The sequence below is a fragment of the Ictidomys tridecemlineatus genome, chromosome 2, assembly GCF_052094955.1.
Source record: "Ictidomys tridecemlineatus isolate mIctTri1 chromosome 2, mIctTri1.hap1, whole genome shotgun sequence".
Classification (NCBI taxonomy): Eukaryota; Metazoa; Chordata; class Mammalia; order Rodentia; family Sciuridae; genus Ictidomys; species Ictidomys tridecemlineatus.
Window position 1 is genome coordinate 7,842,702 of NC_135478.1, and position 19,192 is coordinate 7,861,893.

General features: G+C 40.2%; 1 protein-coding gene across 3 annotated transcripts; it reads left to right on the plus strand.

Annotated features, from left to right (window-relative positions):
- The first annotated feature begins 3,791 nt into the window (after positions 1-3,791).
- LOC110599217 (uncharacterized) lies at positions 3,792-18,701 on the plus strand. Of its 3 annotated transcripts, XM_078029010.1 has the most exons (7): positions 3,792-4,061; positions 12,581-12,669; positions 13,578-13,704; positions 14,810-14,893; positions 15,330-15,398; positions 16,252-16,334; positions 16,935-18,701. In XM_078029010.1, exons 2-7 carry the CDS (start codon positions 12,637-12,639, stop codon positions 18,198-18,200), a joined length of 1,662 nt encoding a protein of 553 aa, XP_077885136.1. In that variant the 5' UTR covers positions 3,792-4,061; positions 12,581-12,636; the 3' UTR covers positions 18,201-18,701. The 3 variants fall into 3 exon arrangements, with proteins under 3 accessions (XP_077885136.1, XP_021589514.1, XP_077885132.1); XM_021733839.3 differs by lacking the exon at positions 15,330-15,398; XM_078029006.1 differs by lacking the exons at positions 3,792-4,061; positions 12,581-12,669 and adding an exon at positions 15,129-15,198 and having other exon boundaries at positions 13,680-13,704.
- The last annotated feature ends 491 nt before the right edge of the window (positions 18,702-19,192 follow it).

A 19,192-nucleotide genomic window follows, 5' to 3' on the forward strand; every position in this document is an offset into this window, starting at 1 on the left:
ATTTTGTCTGCAACCGGGCCCACATCTGTAACCTCAGCTACTTGAGAGTCCAAGACAGGAGGATGGCAAGTTCAAGACCAGTCTCAGAAACTTTAGAAAAATCCTTTCTCAAATTAAAAACAAAAAGGGTTTGGGAAGTTGTTACGTGTTAGAACATTTGCCTAGCATGTACAAGGCCCTGGGCTCAACTCCCAGTTTTGCAAAAAGAAAAGAATCAGGTTTTCAAAGATTTTGATGACAAAACTTTGAGGCACCTCATGGTGACCTGAAAAATGTGTGTCCTTTAGAAGTGGAAAAAAATTGTTGCAGAGAGGCTATTGAAATAGCCACTTTTGTTTTGGTTTAGGATTTGTGTGTGTGTGTGTGTCACTGGGGATTGAACCCAGGGTCCTGTGCATGCTAGCTTAGTACTCTACCACTAAACTATATCCTCATCCCTTTAAAAAATTTTTTTTTGAGACAGGGGTTCCCTAAATTGCTCACATCAGCCTTAAATTTGAGATCCTCCTGCCTTAGCCTCCCAAGTTGCTAGGATTACAAGCATGTACCACCATGTCCAGGTAAAGCCACAGTTCTTAGTATCTGCCTCTGTTTTATTATTTATTTATTTTTGGTATTAAGGATTTAACCCAGGGGCACTTTGCCATTGAGCTACACCCCCTGCCCTTTTTAGTTTTTAATTTGAGGCAAGGTCTCTCTAGGTTGCTTAGGGCCTCACTAAATTCCTGAGGCTGGCCTCAAACTTGTAATCTCCCTGCCTCAGCTTCCCAAGTAACCAGGATTATAAATTTGCACCATCATGACCAATTGTGTTTTGTTTTATAAGAGGAAAAGATGGTAAATAATAATTAAAAATGGACTATCAAGAAGAAAGGGGGAAAAGATGGAAAGATAAGAGCCTATTACCTCTAGATAGTAGCCTCAAGATAATTAGTCCCTGGACTGGAGGTATGCCTTAGTGGCAGGCATGTTAAACTCCTGCTTAATATGCAAGAGTTTCCCAGCTTTGATCCCCAGCACTACAAAATACTTATTTATATAAATGAAATAATAAAATAAAAGATAGTAAGTGGTGGATGTAGCTCAATGGTTTAGCCCTAGCCTAGCATGTTCAAGGCCCTGGGTTTGCTCCCCAATACACACACACACACACACACACTCTCTCTCTCTCTCTCTCTCTCTCTCTCTCTCTCTCTCTCTCTCTCTCTCTCTCGGGCAAATAGTCCCTTTCTTCTGTTTTTTCTTTACCTTTTCTTTTCCTTTCATCGAGTACTGGTGATTGAACCCTAGGCCTTATACTTGCTAGATGAGCACTCTACCCAGAGCTACATCCCCACCCTTTTTTGTTTTGAGAAAGGGTCTTCCTAAATTGGCCAGACCAGCCTGGAACTTATGATTCTCCTCCCTCAAATTCCTGAGTAGCTAGAATTACAGGCTTTGACCACAGAGCCTCACCCTATTTTTTTTTTTTTTTATAAGAATGGTTTGGAGCCAGGCATGTGGCTCATGTCTATAATCCCAGTAATTTCAGAGACTGAGGTAGGAGGATTGAAAGGTCAAGGCCAGCTTCAGAAACTTGGTGAGACCCTGTCTCAAAATAAAAAATAAAAAGGTCTGGGGATGTAGTTTAGTGGGTTCCCCTGGGTCCAATTACCAGTATCACACCCTCCCCACACACAAAAAAAAGACTATTATGATGGGATATCACACCTATGATCATGTGGCAACAATTAAGTACTTTTCCAGGTGAAATTAATGTCCCTAATCAAATGGGAGACTATCTTGGAGGTGGCCTGACCTAACCAGGTGAGCGCCTTCAAAAAGGGTGAAACAATCAGAGATGAAGAGGAGCAAAGATACTTTCTCTGTTCTCTGTTTCTAGCTTTATTTTTTGGCCTGGGTCTCACTGAATTGCCCAGGCTGGTGTCTATGAGAAACAGGTAGCTAGGATTATGGGCACACCCTACCGCACCCAGCTTCTGTTGTTAGCTTTGATGAAATAAGTAGTCAAGAATTCCACAGCCACACAGAAATAAATAGCCAATAACCTGAGGGAAATTAGAAATATATCTCACTGTTTTCAGTCTCAAGATGAGAATATAGGACTGAGAGTATAGCTCATTGGTAGTAGCATGCTTGCCTGGCATGCAAGAGGTCCTGGAATCAATCACTGTCACTAGAAAAATTTTAAAAAGATGGGACTGTACCGTGGCCACATGTGATTTTAGCATTATGACATCCCTGAGCAGAGAACTTGGCTAAACCATGGTTACACTTCTAGCCTACAGAAACTGCAAAGTTTACTTTTTTCCCTCCAGTACTAGGGATTGAATCCAAGGTCTCAAGTACGCTAAGCAACTACTCTATCACACAGTCACATCTCCAGCCTAGTTGGTATTATTTTAAGCCACTAGTTTTGTGGCAACCATAGCTACTACAATCTGTAAATTATTGCTTTTTTTTCCAGAGGAGTACTTCAATAAATGAAGGTAACATAGTTTTTCCTTTAGAATTTGGATTTTTTTCCACTTAAGGTGTTTTCAAATAAAGTTCCTATGAATAATCTTTTATATTTCTCTTGATGAACATGAATTTTGCCATATAGGTCATACATAAGTTCAAATTCAGTGGAAAGGGCTGGGATGCAGCTCAGCAGCAAAATATTTGTCTCACATTTGCAAAGCCCTGGGTTCAATCTCCAGTTCCAAAAAAGAAAAAAAAAAGAAGAAGAAAGAAAAAGAGAACCCCACCAAATTCAGTGGAAAATTCCAAATTCTTTTTTCAAAATATATTGCTTAAAAAAAAAAAAAACTCATAGCTGATCATAGTGGTGCATGGTGGTGCAGCTACTCCTGAGGCTGAAGCAGGAGGACCACAAGTTGTAGGACAGCCTAAGCAACTTAGTGAGACTCTGTCTCAAAAAATTAATAGGGTTTGGGGATGCAGCTCAGTGGTAAAGCACTATTGGGTACAATTTCTAGTACCAAAAATAATAACAATAAGGACAACAAAAAGCTGTGGATGTAGCTCACTGGTAGAGTGCACAAGGACCTGGGTTCAATCCCCAGCCCCCACAATGCCCCTCCCCGTCCCCAAATTACAAGAACAGCAAGAAACAAAGAAAAATAATTTAGAGCCATCCTTCAGCTATCACAATAAATCCTAAGGTTTCAATGTCTGTGTCTAAAAGTCAGTCCTGTTCATCTTGTGCCTTGAGCTTCTGCTCCAGTGTGGCTGTGTCCTCCGCTCCGTGGGTTTAGTTGGCCCTGCTTCACGTGGGAAACACTGTGTGAGGCTAGGCAACAGGTAGGTGACAGGCACGCAGGAAGCTTTCGGGAGCTCCGGTGGGGAGCTCCGGTGGCGTGAGCTCCCGCCCCTAGGGCGGCCCTTTCAGTCCATCCCGCCGTCCGCACCGCAGGGCGCCGGGCCTCGACCCTCCTCCAACACCGCCCCCACCCGTAGCCCAGCGGAGGAGTGGTTCGAAGTTTGACCGTGTCCTCGGGGCCCGTTTCTGTCTAGTCCTAACGCAGAATAGGCCTCAGGGCCATGATGGGGATGGGGGGAAATAGGATTTCTCCGCCGGCACGGATCCAGAACGGAGGAAGCCCCCGGCCCCGCCGAGGAGTGGGCGGAAGTGACGTCGTAAGACGTGCCCCTCTCTTCCGCCGGCGGCGGCGCTTGTCAAAGACCTGCTTAGCCTGGTGGGGGTCGGTCCGCGCTTTATTTGGGACGCTCGCGCGCAGCCGAGGGTCCGGGTGTGGGAATGAGGCGACACTGACAGGTCTGACCCCGGCTCCGAGGAGCCTCGGTGAAAAGGCCTTGCCCGCTCCTCTTCTGTCCGCCGGGGCCGCGAGTCCGGCCACTGGTCCCCGGGAGGAGCGGGTTGGAAAGTGTCGTTATACTAGGTCGTCGGAGTGACCGCATTCACCCAGCTCCCCTCTTCAAAAGCCTCCAGGAACCTTTCTCACTTATTTTCCAGAAGGAATTTTTTTTCCTGTCGAATCATAGATTCTGGCCCCGCGTCCTCCGTCCTCAAAGACCTAGCGATCCCACACGTTCTGGTGAGCCCTGGGTGAAAGGCGGTCAGAAGGGGGGGGCGGTCTTCCTTTTCTTATGCAAACAAATATTTCACCTGAGAACTTGACTTTGTCTTTGCGAGCCTGTGTTCATTTTGCCACCTGATGTTAAGGTGGGAAGATACAGATACTGTCTTAGGCGCGTTTCCCTGGGTGATTACCGCAAGCGGTTGTAGACCTCGGGTCTTTCTACTAAAGGATACCTCTTTATCTGAGGTTTTGGGTCTGTACATCCCTAAAGAGCTTCAAAACCAGGACCTACAAGGAGAAAGGATAGAGATTTTATTACGCTGCACCCCCACCCCCACCCCTGTTTTTTCTTTTGTGTGCTTGAGATGGAACCAAGGCCCTTGTGAATGCTAGGCAAGAGCTTTACCAATAGGTTTAATCTCCAACCCACAACTAATCAAATTGACCTTTAACAGGGTAAATTCTTAAACATACTCATAATTTAAACACCTAGAATTGGTAAGAGGGGAGAGTATATTGAGAAGGATTGATATTTACATTGAGAACAGGACAAGAGTAGGATTTGATGGTTAGATCATTGAGGTAGAGTAAGAAGATTTTAGGAGATGGTAACTTTATGAACAAAATCCCAGAGCAATTGAGAGCCTAGAGCAGTTCCTGAACTGAGAAAAGGGAGTTGGCTAAAGCTGCACAGAGAGGGAGAGTGCTGGAAGAAGACTGGAGTGAGATAGGACCAGAAAAATGACTGGGTTATATTGTGAGGCCGTGGGGCCTTATGAAATGGTTTAAGCAGGGAAGTGATTTGAATATATATCTGACTATAATGGAATTCAAGGACTTCCTAGTTTGAGAATGGAGTTCAGGAAATGAAAGAGTGAAGGTAGAGTCAAGATACAGCTTACAATGACTAAGTTTTAAATATGATTGTAGTAACATACTTAGATGATTGTTACAGAACAGAAAATAATAAAATAATTTGCAAAGTTGTTTTGTTTTGTTTTTTTATTTGAGATGGGTTCTTAGCATAGGCTGGGCTAAAGTGATATTTCTACCTCAGCCTCCCAAGTAGCTACAGGTGTGTACCACTGCAACTGACTGTTTTCTGTACTGAGGATTGAACCCATTGCTTTAACATTGAACCACATCCCAGCCCTTTTTATTTTTTTATTTAGAGACAGAGTTTCACTAAATTGCTTAGGACCTCACTAAGTTGCTAAGGCTTACCTCAAACTTGCCATCCTCCTGCCTCCACCTTCCAAGTCGCTGTGATACAGCCAAGCACCACCACACCCAGCCTATTTGCAAGTTTTAAATAAGGTGAAATTGCCAGACTCTTTTTATCCTTTCAACTCTTCATGCACTCTTCATGTGTGTGGATGATTGATCAAGGAAAAATGAAAAAGTTCATCCAGCTCTTGGAAAATTGCAAACTGAAGGAGGACACAAGCATTTAACCAAGGAAATAAATATTTTGGAAGTAAAGCACAATATTATTTTGTTGTTTATTTGTATGGGAGTTGGTGAAAGTAAGGAGAGTGCTAAGCAAACAGAACTAAACAACTATACACATTGTAGAATTAGTCATGCTGAAAAGGAATGGAATATCAGGTAACAGAAGCCTATTATAAATTAGCTGTTGAGATTTCTAGGGTGAAAGGAATACATCAAGTAGTACTGGCAGTTTTCACACTAGTGCTCTTTTTTTGGGAAAAAAAAAGCTAGAGGAGGAGTCTGATCTCCAATTCATAACTGACAGAAAAAAATTAATACTGTATGTTGAAATGCAACATATAATAGGAGAAATTATGAATGTTGGGTTTTTGTTTTGACTTTTTTGTTTTTGTTTTAAGAACTGAGAGTTAAATCCAAGGGCACTCCACCACTGAGCTACATCCTCAGCCCTTTATTGTTTATTTTTTTATTTTGAGACAGGGTGTCACTAAATTTCCTGGTCTCAAACTTGCCATCTTCCTGCCTAGGCCTTCCAAGACTCTGGAATTACAGGCATGTGCCACCATGCCCAGCCAAATTGGAGAAGCCACGGCTTGAGCAATGGTGCATGCCTGAAATCCCAGCAACATATGGAAGGCTAATGTAGGGGAATCACAAGTTTGAGGCCACCCTGGGGAATTTAGTGAGACCCTGTCTCAAAATAAAAAATAAAAAAAAAAACTGGACATATAGCTCAGTGGTACAGCACCCCTGGATTCATTTTTACCTTAGTACTGCAATAAAAATAAAAACTCCATTTTAACCTGGGTTTTTTCCCTCCAGTGCTAGAGTGGCTCTGAGTTCAATCCCCAGTACTCCCCCCCAAAAAAATTCCAGTTCAGCAAATGGACCTCTAAATAGGTTTCTATGTTGCTCCATGGTTTTACCTATCTTTATACATTTTCCATCTTTCCTCCATCCTATATGGGCTGGAGGACAGATCAAGTGTATATACTTTCCTGGGAACTGTTAACTGTGAATTTTCCCATGGGCCAAGTAGCTGCCCTTTTAATTATGGGACCTACTGGAGTCTAAGCTATCTAAAATCCAATAATCCAGCCAGGCATGGTGGTGCATGCCTATAATCCCAGCAGCTGAAGTAGGAGGATCGAGAGTTCAAATCAAGCCTTAGCAATTTAGTGAGGCCCCTAAGCAACTGAACAATACCCTGTATCTAAATAAAATATAAAAAACGGGCTGGGGATATGGCTTAGTAGTTAGCACCCTGGGTTCAATCCCTAGTGTCAAAAATAAAATAAAATCCAAAATTCCTGTCAGGTACAGCTGTATACTGTTCTGTTGTTTGTTGATCTTATTATATTCGTGTAAGTACTTTTATTGATTTAAAATATAGAGGCTCATACACACACCACATAAACCACACTTCTCCCAAACATGATAAAAATTGATACCCACGGGCTGGGGATGTGGCTCAAGCGGTAGCGCGCTCGCCTGGCATGCGTGCGGCCCGGGTTCGATCCTCAGCACCACATACCAACAAAGATGTTGTGTCCGCCAAGAACTAAGAAATAAATATTAAAAATTCTCTCTCTCTCTCCTCTCTCACTCTCTCTTAAAAAAAAAAATTGATACCCACATCAGTCTATGTGGGTATAAACAGGGAAAGAACACTACATTCTGATATCCCACACAACATCAGCCTGGCCCAGAATTTCACTGTTGGTGACATATCACTTTAGAGGAAATCACTCCATTTGCTAATGTCTTGCCATTGAAGATGATTTCATCCCTGTAACAGGTTTTCCTTTAATTCAGTAGAACTTTCACCTTGGGGTTGCTCATGGGCAGTCTCACCAAAGGTACAAATTGGACATGGGACATTTCTGCTATTTATTTATTTTAGATACTTGGAATTGAACCCAGGGGTACTCTAGCATTAAGCTGCACCCACAGCCCTTTCTTAAAATCTTGAGACAGAATCTTGCAAAGTTACTTGGACTGACAATCCTCCTGTCTCCTAAATTGCTGGGATTACAGGCACACACAACTGTGTTGACTCTTCCTTTCATTTAGATTCTCTTATGTTGTTCCTGAGCTTGCTGGTTGGTCTATCATCCTAGTAAACACTTTGCTCTCTGTCAAAATGCACTGCACTCCATACCTATAGGGAAATCTGCTATTAGGGTTTGAATTTGGAATGTCTCCTAAAACCTCATGTGTTGAAGGTAACGCAGTATTATTCAGAGGTAAGGCTTTTAGAAAATGATTGGATCATGAAGGCACAAGCCCCCTCAGTGGATTAATTCATTTGATAGATTAATAATTTGAAAGGATAACTGGTTGGTAACTGTCGTCAGGTGGAGCATGGTTGGACTAAGTAAGTCCTGAAGGGTGTACCCTTAGGGACTGTATCTAGTTCTTGGTGTCTCTCTCTCAGAATAACTTTAAAATATGATTGTGGTTACATAGACTTTGATCAGTGTTGTGATCAAAGTGATTTTGATCATAATTATTTCATTCATTTTCCTAGATTAAAAACTTTTTTTTTTCGAGAGAAAATTTTTTAATATTTATTTTTCAGTTTTTGGTGGATGCAACATCTTTATTTTATTTTATGTGGTGCTGAGGATCGAACCCAGCATCCCACACATGCCAGGCAAGCGCATTACCACTTAAGCCACATCCCCAGCCCAATTAAAAACTTTTAAAATTAAAAACTTTATTAAATTGTATTCAGAGTGAGGAGTGAGGATTCCCATGATGTCCATACACAAGTCATGGGAAGTCCTAATTAATCCTTTCCCTTTCCTCCACTATCTTGTCTTATTTTTCTAAGTGGGCTTCTAGGCAAAAGCCATGCAACTCCAGGTTTCTAGGAACTGGAAGTACCCAGGCCCTCATTGTGGTTTTAGAACTCAGGCCTGAAGCTTTTCCTTTCCTCTGCTATGATGTGTTGGAGTGGCATCTTTCTGTCCTGGAGTCACACTCTGCTGTTGGGACTCTTAAACCCAGATCCTGGATGAACTGGATAGTTTCCAAATAGCATCTGTCAATCCCCCCATCCTTGCTGCGCCCAGTTCAAGGTCAGAGAGGTAGGATGTCCTATTGTTGCAAAATCTTCATGTTCAGGCTTCCTGAGTGACCTGAAAGATACTATCTCATCCATTGCCCTTTCTTCCAATCTCTGAATCTCACTGTTAACATCTGAGCAAGGCCCTAGGGGGTAGATTTGCTGAATGGCCCATGGGCTGTCTGCTCTGTTTCCCTCTCCCCACTCAGCTTCTTTGCATGTCGTATGGATTTCTTCAGGGTTCCCCTTGGAACTTCAGCCTATCCTCTGAGGAACCCACTGTTGCCAAGCCAGAATTCTAAGAGGAAACATCTTCTACCATCCCTAAGACTTGCCCAGAGGATGTTTGTTGCCAGGGAAGATGTTTTAGGTTGCTCTTTTCCCTCCAGCTCACAGCCAAGGTGGGTGTTCATCTGCAGAGGAGGAAGGAGATGATCTCAAGAGCTACTCTTGAGATCCTGGCCAGCTCCCTGCTTTAGCTAGAGAAACGACCCTGCATTCTCAAGGCTCTGGTTTAGAGCCGAGGAATGTAACCACATATGATATAGGTAGAACACAGGCTTTCTGGATGCTTGTTTAATAAGGGAGGGGTATCGAGTTTGAGAAGTGGCATCAGACAGTGAAGAAACAAGAAGTTGTCCTTCTCATGAGGTACATTAAATGGTTGGCTCACTTTTTTGTGAGGGGAGGTAAAGCCAGTACTGGTGATTATACCTGGGGCACTTAACCAGTGAGCAACATTCCCAGCCATTTATTAAATACTTTTTATGGGGCTGGGGATATGGCTCAGGTGGTAGCACGCTCGCCTGGCACGCGTGCGGCCCAGGTTCGATCCTAGTACCACATACAAAGAAAGATGTTGTGTCCGCCGAGAACTAAAAAAAATAAATAAATATTAAAATTCTCTCTATCTCTCTTTCTCTCATCTCTCTCTCTTAAAAAATATTTTTTATATTGAGATAAGGTCTCAATTTCATAGGGCCTCACTAAGTTTCTGAGGCTGGCCTTGAACTTGAAATCCTCCTGCCTCCTCCTTCTGTGTCACTGGGATTACAGGCATATGCCATCATTCCTAGCAATCCACTTTCATTTTAATAGTATATACAGAAGATCAGAATCTGGCTCCCCAATTACTGGTTTAGGGATCTTGAACAAACCACTTGAAACCTGCACTCAGTTTTTTTCACAGCTATATGATGAAGCTGGCAACCCTGTGATGAAGAAAGGGTAGCAAAAATCAGGGGCAGATGGCCTTTCCTATGCCTCTGCCCTTGGTAAGATGTAAAGAACTATTCAGCTGGAAGGGGAATTAGTTCCTGGATACTGGGAACCCACAGGTCCTCTTTTTCCAGCAAGAGAGACTAAGTATCCCAAGTTTGCACATCAGTCTCTGTTCACAGTGACATCTGGGCTGATGAATAAGGCCTTCTTGATAGGGTTCCTTCCTAGTCTTCTTCCCTCCCCCATCTTCGGGTTTTCACTTTAGGGGAAAAGAAATTTTACAGGTCCCAGGATAATTCTGAATATGAATGAGGGCTCTGGGCTCTTGATTCCTAAGAAAGGATATTTCTGCTGGGAGAAACCTTCCTCAGTGCATAGCCATTTAAGAATGCTGACAAATTTGTGTTCACCAAACCTCCTGCAGGCTGCAATAGAGGCACCTAGGCCAGCCCATTCAAGAGTTTTGACCAACTTAAAATTGCTAGAACCTAGTCATTTCTTCATCTCTTAATTTACTGTAGGATATGGCATGTTTAATGAATTCTTGAATATTTGATCAAAGCATAGTGAAAAAAAATTCATCCTAAAGCTATTCTTAGGGAACTTGTAACCTAGTGAAGTAGATTGTCATCTAACTACACAAATAAATGTATAAGTCCAAATTGATTGAATGTTCTGAAAGTGAAATAGAGGTCAGTGTGATTTTTCTCTCTCTTTACAAGGCAATAGGAAAAGGTAAGAACAGAGAGGGATTTTTAAGCAGAGACTGAAAAACAAAAAGGTAACATTGAAAGAGAGGGGAGTACAAGGAGGGAAAAGTGTCTTGTGAGTTGACTGAGTTCATTTCTTTTCTTTTTTTTTCTTTTCTTTCTTTCTTATACTGGGGATTGAACTCGGGGGACACTTAACCACTGAGTCACATCCCCAGCCCTTTTATGTGTTTTATTTAGAGACAGGGTCTCACTGAGTTGCTTAGACCCTCACCAAGTTGCTGAGTCTGGCTTTGAATTCATGATGCTCCTCCCTCAGCCTTCTTCAAGGGTTTCTCCCTTCAAGACTTCTTTTTTATTGCTGGGTTAAAAAAAAAAAAAACTAAAGAAAGGATCTATTCTTTAATATGTTACTGACAGGAAAAATAAGTGATATTTATTCCAATGCCATAAATCAAGGGAAAATAGAAGAAAACATGAAAGTGTTTTCATTTCACAAATTGGAAATTTGTGAAATGAAATTCAAGGAGTTCATCAGAATCAGGCTGAACACTGGTAAGTTCTCCATAAAAAGCCTCTTATGTTAATTATCAATCTCAGTAAATATTTGTATTCACAAACACAGCGTCAAATACTGTTTGGGTGGATAGCTGAAGTTCAACCTTCTACCCAAACTCTACCTCTGATCTCCTGAAGGGATGTTCTGAGGTGGTGGGCGTAATAAGATGGCTGATTGTAGGAACATGCTCCCTTTGTTGCACTTCTTTATACTGAAACATTTTCCTTGAGTAGACCCCATACTTATGAATGCTGCTGCTACTTATGAACTATTTGCAAGTGTGTAGATGGTGGTGCCAACAGAAGCATAACTAGCAGAAAGACAGTTGGTGTGACCTCATGTTTATAGATGGTTGTAAGTGCCACATACTTGGTTTATACTGCTCTGGATTTTGGCCATTCCTGTTATAATCAAGGAACTCATCTCAGTGATGGCCTGGCACAGTGTAACCACAGAGCTTTTCAGGGATGGAGGGTCTTCATTCACTAACCTGTTTTTTTTTACTACCTTCATGAAGAGAATGTCTTCTGTGCCCTTAACATCAATTGGTGAAGGGGAGCCATTTTCACATATAAATATAGTACAATCACATATAAATTCAGTACAATCTTCCTTTATCTCTAGGATTCCTTCTCTTTTATTATGCCAGGAAATCTCTTGCATTATCCGTCTCACTAACCTTAAGATCACCATTGAGTGCAGGTTTATCATCTAATTAAACTATTATTTAACTATTAGCTAATATGTGGGATCCAGATGTCTATTAAGTGGCCCCACATCAATGAATATGGCCCTATTTAGTTTTACCTTCCACTTATACTTGTTTTGTGATTTTCCTCTGATATTATTTCCAGACTGGGATTATTTTGTTGCGTGAGCTTTTCTTCTTACATTATATTATATATCTATATCCCTGGATTGTTATTGGTTTTTACTCTAGTGACAATAGCAGATCATGGTTTATCTTGAAAATGTACATTTCTTTCCAAGATCTCAGGCCCAGTTGAGATTATCACAGGGTTTTCATTGAGAGTAGGTTGCCTCTTTAGATACCAAGGACAACCTACCTGCCTGGTTAGTGGGTCTCAGACTCTCTTGGGGGTTTAAGATTGACTTTTCTCAAGGTCCAACAACATGTCTCCATTCCAAGTTTCAGATTCTTATTCTACCTGATTGAATTGAAAATTTTTAAAATTTGCAGTTTCTCCATGCCACCAACAAGCCATATAATCTCCCTCATGACATTTATCACCATGGAGAAATAAAGTCACATCTTTCTGAAATTTCTCTACCTATAAAATGAGAGTTTTATAGTTTTCCTGGTGGGCAGCATGGCTCACCATCCTTTTTATGGCTCTAGGTGATTCAGGATACTCTAGCATTGTATGGTAGAAACATGTATGTGAATTTTACTGAATATGCAATTATATGGGAATTTCATTTTAGAATGGAGTGACTTCTAGTCATGCAAGTGTACAAATTATGGTCAGCTCTGGATTACCATGCTTTCTCTCTTTTCCAGGAGTTCTTTCTAGGGACTCACTCTGCCTTCATGAAGAAAAGATAGAGACATCAAGGATGTTGACTGACTACCTGACACACTATTATCAGGTATGCAGAAGCAGTGTCCCCCATAATGACATACTTGCTCCAACATGTAGACACATTTCCTTTTAGGCAGATTTGTCTCCACACCTTCTTCAGTGAGGTCAACAGAGCCTCACTGAAGAGCTGAGTCCCCAGTTAGTTTTCTCCAGGAAATGGAGCTTCTCATATTAGCAAGGTGTTACCTTGAAAATCTCCCTCATTGTTCAGTGATTAGCAACTGATCAAGACACTCCAAGTTCTGAGTGCATGTTTGTTTGCTCTGATAGATGATAGGAAGAAGAAAATGTGTTCTTCTTCTAAAGACTTATTCATTCACACTGATTATGAAGCATATACAGTGCCCTCAGGTACTTCAGAAGAAAAAAGTAAGATGAGAACAGCTTCCAGGCAGGTTGTAGTGAGATCAATTCATGTGTCAGAAGGGCCATTAAAGCCACATGACCAGAGGTGATCAGACTTAAAGTGAGGTGGATAGAGAGAAGAGTTGCCAGGACTACTGAACCCTTGGTAGACAATGGAAGCCCTCAGATCCCTGTGTAGGCACTGGTCTCACTTCCTCATTCTCTTGTGAACATCAGTGGAGATGTTTCTATTGTACTTGTTACTCAGATTGGCATGTGTGTAATGACATTGTGTATACAAAGTGCTAAAAGGTTCAATCATTTAGGAAGTAAAATGAAATGAAGAAGTATCCTTATTGGTAAAAAAAAAAAAAATCCCAATGATTCTGAAACAAAAATACATCAGATTCATCTGGAGGGCTTATTGAAAGATGCACAAGAGCCAGGTGCGGTAGCTCACACCTGTCATTTTAGCACCTCAGAAGGCTGAGGCTGGAAGATCATGAGTTCAAAGCCATATTATTGTATATATAATTTATGACTTAATGACTGTTTTTTTTTTTTTTCAAGAACTTGGTGACCTTTGAGGATGTGGCTGTGAACTTCACCCAAGAGGAGTGGATTCTATTGGATCAAACGCACAGAGAACTATACAGAGATGTGATGTTGGAGAACTACCAGAACCTGGCCTCAGTAGGTAAGACTGCCATCATTCCTTGTAGCTTAGGGAAGATGGGTGTTCTGTACTTGTACACTGATGCTGCAGCACAGTGATGTCAACTCTGACTATGTTGGAAAATAACAGGGGCATAGTCTCTGCTTAATACATTTTAATCTAATGTTATAATTCTTAAAATGTGAGCCAAGATGAACATATCACCATGACGTTTTTAGAAATATGTTAGTAGTCTCCTTTGACATACAATTATGTCATTGGGTAGATCCTTGTTGTGCTTTTTTTTTTTTTTTTTTTTTAAAACAAGGATTGAACACAGGGATCTTAACCATTGAGCAACATCCTCAGCCATTTTATTTTTTATATTGAGACAGGAACTCACTAAGTTGCTTATGGCCTCACTAAGTTGATGAGGATGGCTTTGACTCACAATCCTCCAGCCTCAGCCTTTTGAGGGTCTGGAATAACAGGCTCAGTGAGCTACTATGCCTGATTCTCATGCATCTTCTTTTTTTTTTTTTTAGCTGTAGATGTACACAATACCCTTAATTTATTTATCTATCTATCTATTTATTTATTTTTATGTCGTGCTGAGGATTGAACCCAGTGCCTCACACATGCTAGTAGCTCAGTATGTATGAGACCCTGGGTTCAGTCCTACCACTGAGCCATAACCCCAGTCCTTGTGCATCTTTTTTTTTTTTTTTTTTTTTTTTTGGTGCTGGGGATTGAACCCAGGGCCTTGTGCATGCAAGGGCACTCTACCAACTGAGCCATACCCCAGCCCTCGTATTTTTTATAAACTTTTTAATAAACCCTCTGGATGAATCTGATGTATCATTGTTTCAGAATCATTGGGATAGTTTTTTACCAATAAGAATAAAGCTCTCTTCATTTCACTTCCTAAATAATTGAAACTTTTAGCCCTTTGTATACATAATCATTAATTTGAGTTTCAGGGGTCAGGTATACCCAGTGTTTTGGGAGCACAAAGGTACTACTTGCATTTTTAACTCCTCTGAAATAATTTAACTGTTTTAATTAGAAGCAACATTCCTGAATAATGTGAAGATTTATGATCTCTTGCATCAGTTTCTTCTATTAGTGCATTTTTCCCCATGTACAGGTTGTCAGCTCATCAAACCTAGTCTGATCTCTTGGTTGGAGAAAGAAACAGATTTGTGGGCAGTGCAGAGAGGAGATCTCCAAGGTGAGTGTGAAGGAAACTGTTTAAGATGCACTTTATTTCAGAATGTTGAGGTCATATATCTGAGAATATCTTCAGCTTCCCATCTTCATCTACTTTTTGTCTACTCAGATTTTCTTATAATTTCACAAAAAAACCTATTCTATTTCTTCTTGAAGTATATAATTTTTTTTTAAAGAGAGAGTGAGAGAGGAAAGAGAGAGAGAGAGAGAGAATTTTTTTAATATTTATTTTTTAGTTCTCGGCGGACACAACATCTTTGTTGGTATGTGGTGCTGAGGATCGAACCTGGGCCGCACACATGCCCGGTGAGCGTGCTACCGCTTGAGTCACATCCCCAGTCCCTGAAGTATATAATTTTGATGTATGCTGTGTGTCTAGATCTTGATAGTTTTTTTTTTTAAAGAGAGAGAGAGAATTTTAATATTTATTTTTTCAGTTTTCGGCAGACACAACATCTTTGTTTGTATGTGGTGTGAAGATCGAACCCAGGCCACACGCATGCCAGGCAAGTGCTCTACCGCTTGAGCCATATCCCCAGCCCTAGATCTTGGATATTTTCTATACCTGATAATATTCATCTTGGGACTGGGAGAATAGCTCAGTATATTTGAGACCCTGGGTTCAGTCCCTAGCACCACCAAACACACACACACATACACACACACACACACATTCATTCTGTTTACCATTTGCTTTAATTTTCAAGGAATCAATTTGTAATAAACTATTTAAAATTATTTGCATCCATAGCTTTGAAAAATTTTTAATCAAGTTAAAATTCCCAACTTTTCTTTTTTTAAATTTTAAAATTTTTGTTTTGTTTTTTGTGCTACTGGGGTGGTACATACCCAGGACCTTGCACATGTGAGGCAACACTCTACCACTAAGCTATATCCCCAGCCCTTTTTATTTGTTTTGAGATATGGTCTCACTTAGTTGCCCAGGGTGGACTTGATCCTCCTGCCTTAGCTTCCTGAGTAACTAGAATTACAAGTATGAGCTATTGGGCCTTGCTTAAGTTTTCAAATTTTTAAGCTAGTTTAATTTAAAAATAAATAAAAATCATTTCTGTCTTTCTGGGGATGTAGTTCAATGATAAAGTGCTTGCCTGGCCTGGATTCAATGCCTCATACTGAAAGGAAAACACACACAAATAAAAGGAAGAAAAGAAAGAAAAAAAAGGGTCAGCTTTAATGTTGTGTATGTGTGTGTGTTTTGCTGGGGATGGAACCCAGGGCTTCAGCATTCTAACTAAGCACTTTACCATTGAGCTATATACCCAGTTGTATTATTTGTAACTCCTTCAGTATGCCATTTCTTTCTCCAATTGTTAATTTTGTTTTTCTGTCTATTTTCAGAATGTGAAATGAGACTTAGTACCAGTGAGTCCATGCTTAAGCAGGAGTTTTTGAGGGGACAAACCTGCATTGGGATACAAATAGTAAGTTTAACAGGGGATGTCTCTTATTTTCTGTATTCATAGAAGATTACAAATTCCATTTTAGAAAATCAGTCCAAATGAGAGAAGCATGAGAAAAGTAGCATTCACCCAAGAAAGAGAAATGTCTGGAGAGATATTCTGAATATAATGAATTTAAGAGTGCCCTAAATGTCTCATGAAACTGTTGATTTAGAGTTTACAGTATACATCCTTCTTAACAGTCTAAGATTAGAGAATGGCACAGGATTCTGGCAGTATTTTACTACTGCTCAATTAGAAAGAAAACATAATAAACTGAGTATGGTAGTGCACACCTGTATTTCCAATACTTAAATGATTAAAGCAGGAAGATTTCAAGTTCCAGGCCAGCCTGGTCAACTTAGCAAGACTCTTTCAAAATAAAATTAAAGGATTTGGGTTGAGATTGTAGTTCAATTTTGGAGTTCTTACCAACTATATGCAAAACCCTGGGTTCCGTTCCCCACTCCCCCCCCCCCGCCAAAAAAAGACAGGAACTATATAAATGTAACACAATGGGGGAGAATCATTATCATCCTCAAAATGATATACTTTAATCAGTATTTGTCCACATATCAACAGGGAAGAAGCAATAGTGTTGGTGAACTCTATGACTATAACCAACCTGAAGAAGTCTGTCATGAACATTCATTTTTCAAGACACACATGAGAGTTCAAAATGTAGGGAGAAGTTATGATTGTGATCAGTATGGAAAAGATTTCCTTACTCTGCACATGAAAACTTCTATTGGAGATAAACTTACTGAGTTTAATGAACATGGAAAAACCCTCAGCCCAACTCCAAATGTTGCGTATAAGAGACCATGCACACAAGAGAAACCCTTTGATTGTAGTGACTATGGGAAGGCCTTCATGAATCAGTCATACCTTCAGGCCCTTATGGGAACTCACAGTGAAGAAAAACTCTGTGAATGGAATGAATATGGGAGCAGTTTTATTATATCCACAAACCTTGCTATGCATATAGAAAGTCTCAATGTAAAAAATCCCTATAGATGTAAGGAATGTGGAAAAAGTTTTAGATATCCTGCTTACCTTAATAAGCACATGCGAACCCACACTGGAGAAAAACCCTATAAATGTTCAGAATGTGGGAAAGCTTTCGCTCAGTATTGGGGCCTTTCTCAACATGTACGAATTCACAGTAAAGAAAAGCCCTATGAATGTAAGGAATGTGGGAAGTCTTTCACTGTTTCTTCATACCTAACTAAACATGTAAGAATTCATAATGAAGAAAAACCCTATGAATGTAAGGAATGTAGAAAATCCTTTGGAAATCCTTCATACCTTAAAAAACACATTCAAATTCACACAGGACTAAAACCGTATAAATGTAATGAATGTGGAAAAGCCTTCACTCAATCCTCAGGCCTTACTAAACATGTACGATCTCACAGTGGAGAGAAGCCCTATGAATGTAAGGAATGTGGGAAAGCCTTCACCACATCCACTTGCCTCATTGCACATATAAGAACTCACACTGGAGAGAAGCCCTTTGTTTGTAAAGAATGTGGGAAAGCCTTTGCTAGATCTTTTTGCCTTATTGAACATATAAGAACTCATGCTGGAGAGAAACCTTATAAATGTGAAGAATGTGGGAAAGCCTATACTGCTTCTTCAGACTTAAACAGACATGTAAGAATTCATACTGGAGAACATCCCTATAAATGTAAGGAATGTGGGAAAGCCTTTGCTTATTACTCAAATCTTTCTGTACATCAAAGGACTCACACAGGAGAGAAACCTTATGAATGTAAGATATGTGGGAAAGTCTTTACATATTCCTCAAGTCGCAATAATCACATACGAACTCACAAAGCCCAATAACTATAGATATATAAGGAAGGTGGGAATGTTTGTTTTCTACATACCTTAATAGTCATATGTTATTCCACAGTGGTGGAAAACTATGAATGTAAACAATGCCACAAAGCCTTCAGTTACTCTGATTTCTTTTTAGTACAGGAACAATGTCACACTGGAGAGAAACCCAATGAATGTAAGGAGTAAACCAACTCCTGATTTTGAGAATTCAGAAGTTCATTTGCAAAATATTTTGTACTTGCGATTACATATCATCAGTAAGATGTACATTTTATTGTCCTTGGTTAGTGATACTATGTTTGATACTTGCTTAGAATATTGACCATCAGAGAACTCTATTTTAAATATAGACTTTTCCTTGTGAATAAGAAAGTGATTTGTAGGTTGCTATTTTAATATTCAGAGCATATCCCCCAATAAGCATATTATCCCCCAATAACCTTGTTTATTTTTTGAGCAGCCAAGAGTCACCTGCAGTGAATAAAATTCTCAATTTTTTTTAAACATGTGTGGTGGTTTATTTTCAAGGCAAGTTTTTAAGATGGGATATCTAGGTAAAAGTATATATTTTTAATTTCATCATACATGAATGTTTTTCTTTCCACATATATTGTGCCATAGGCAATTTCTGAATCAACTTTTATTTAATTTTTAATATTTTTTAGTTATAGGTGGACACAATATTTTATATTTATGTGGTGCTGAGGATTGGACATACTGCCTCACACATGCCAGGCCAGCACTCTACCTCTGAGCTACAACCCCAGCCCCCTGAATCAAATTTTTAAAAATTTGTTTAAAGACTATTCTTTAATAAGGAACAGATTTTAGTTTAATTGCTAGGCATTCGTTTACAAAAGGAAAATCAATGTCCTCTTCACTTTTGTTTTTCAATGCTGGGGATCAAACCCAAGGCCTCATACAGGCCAGGCAAGTGCTCTGCTCTACCACCACACCATCCACAGCCCTTATCTTCACTTTCATCCTAAGGAAGA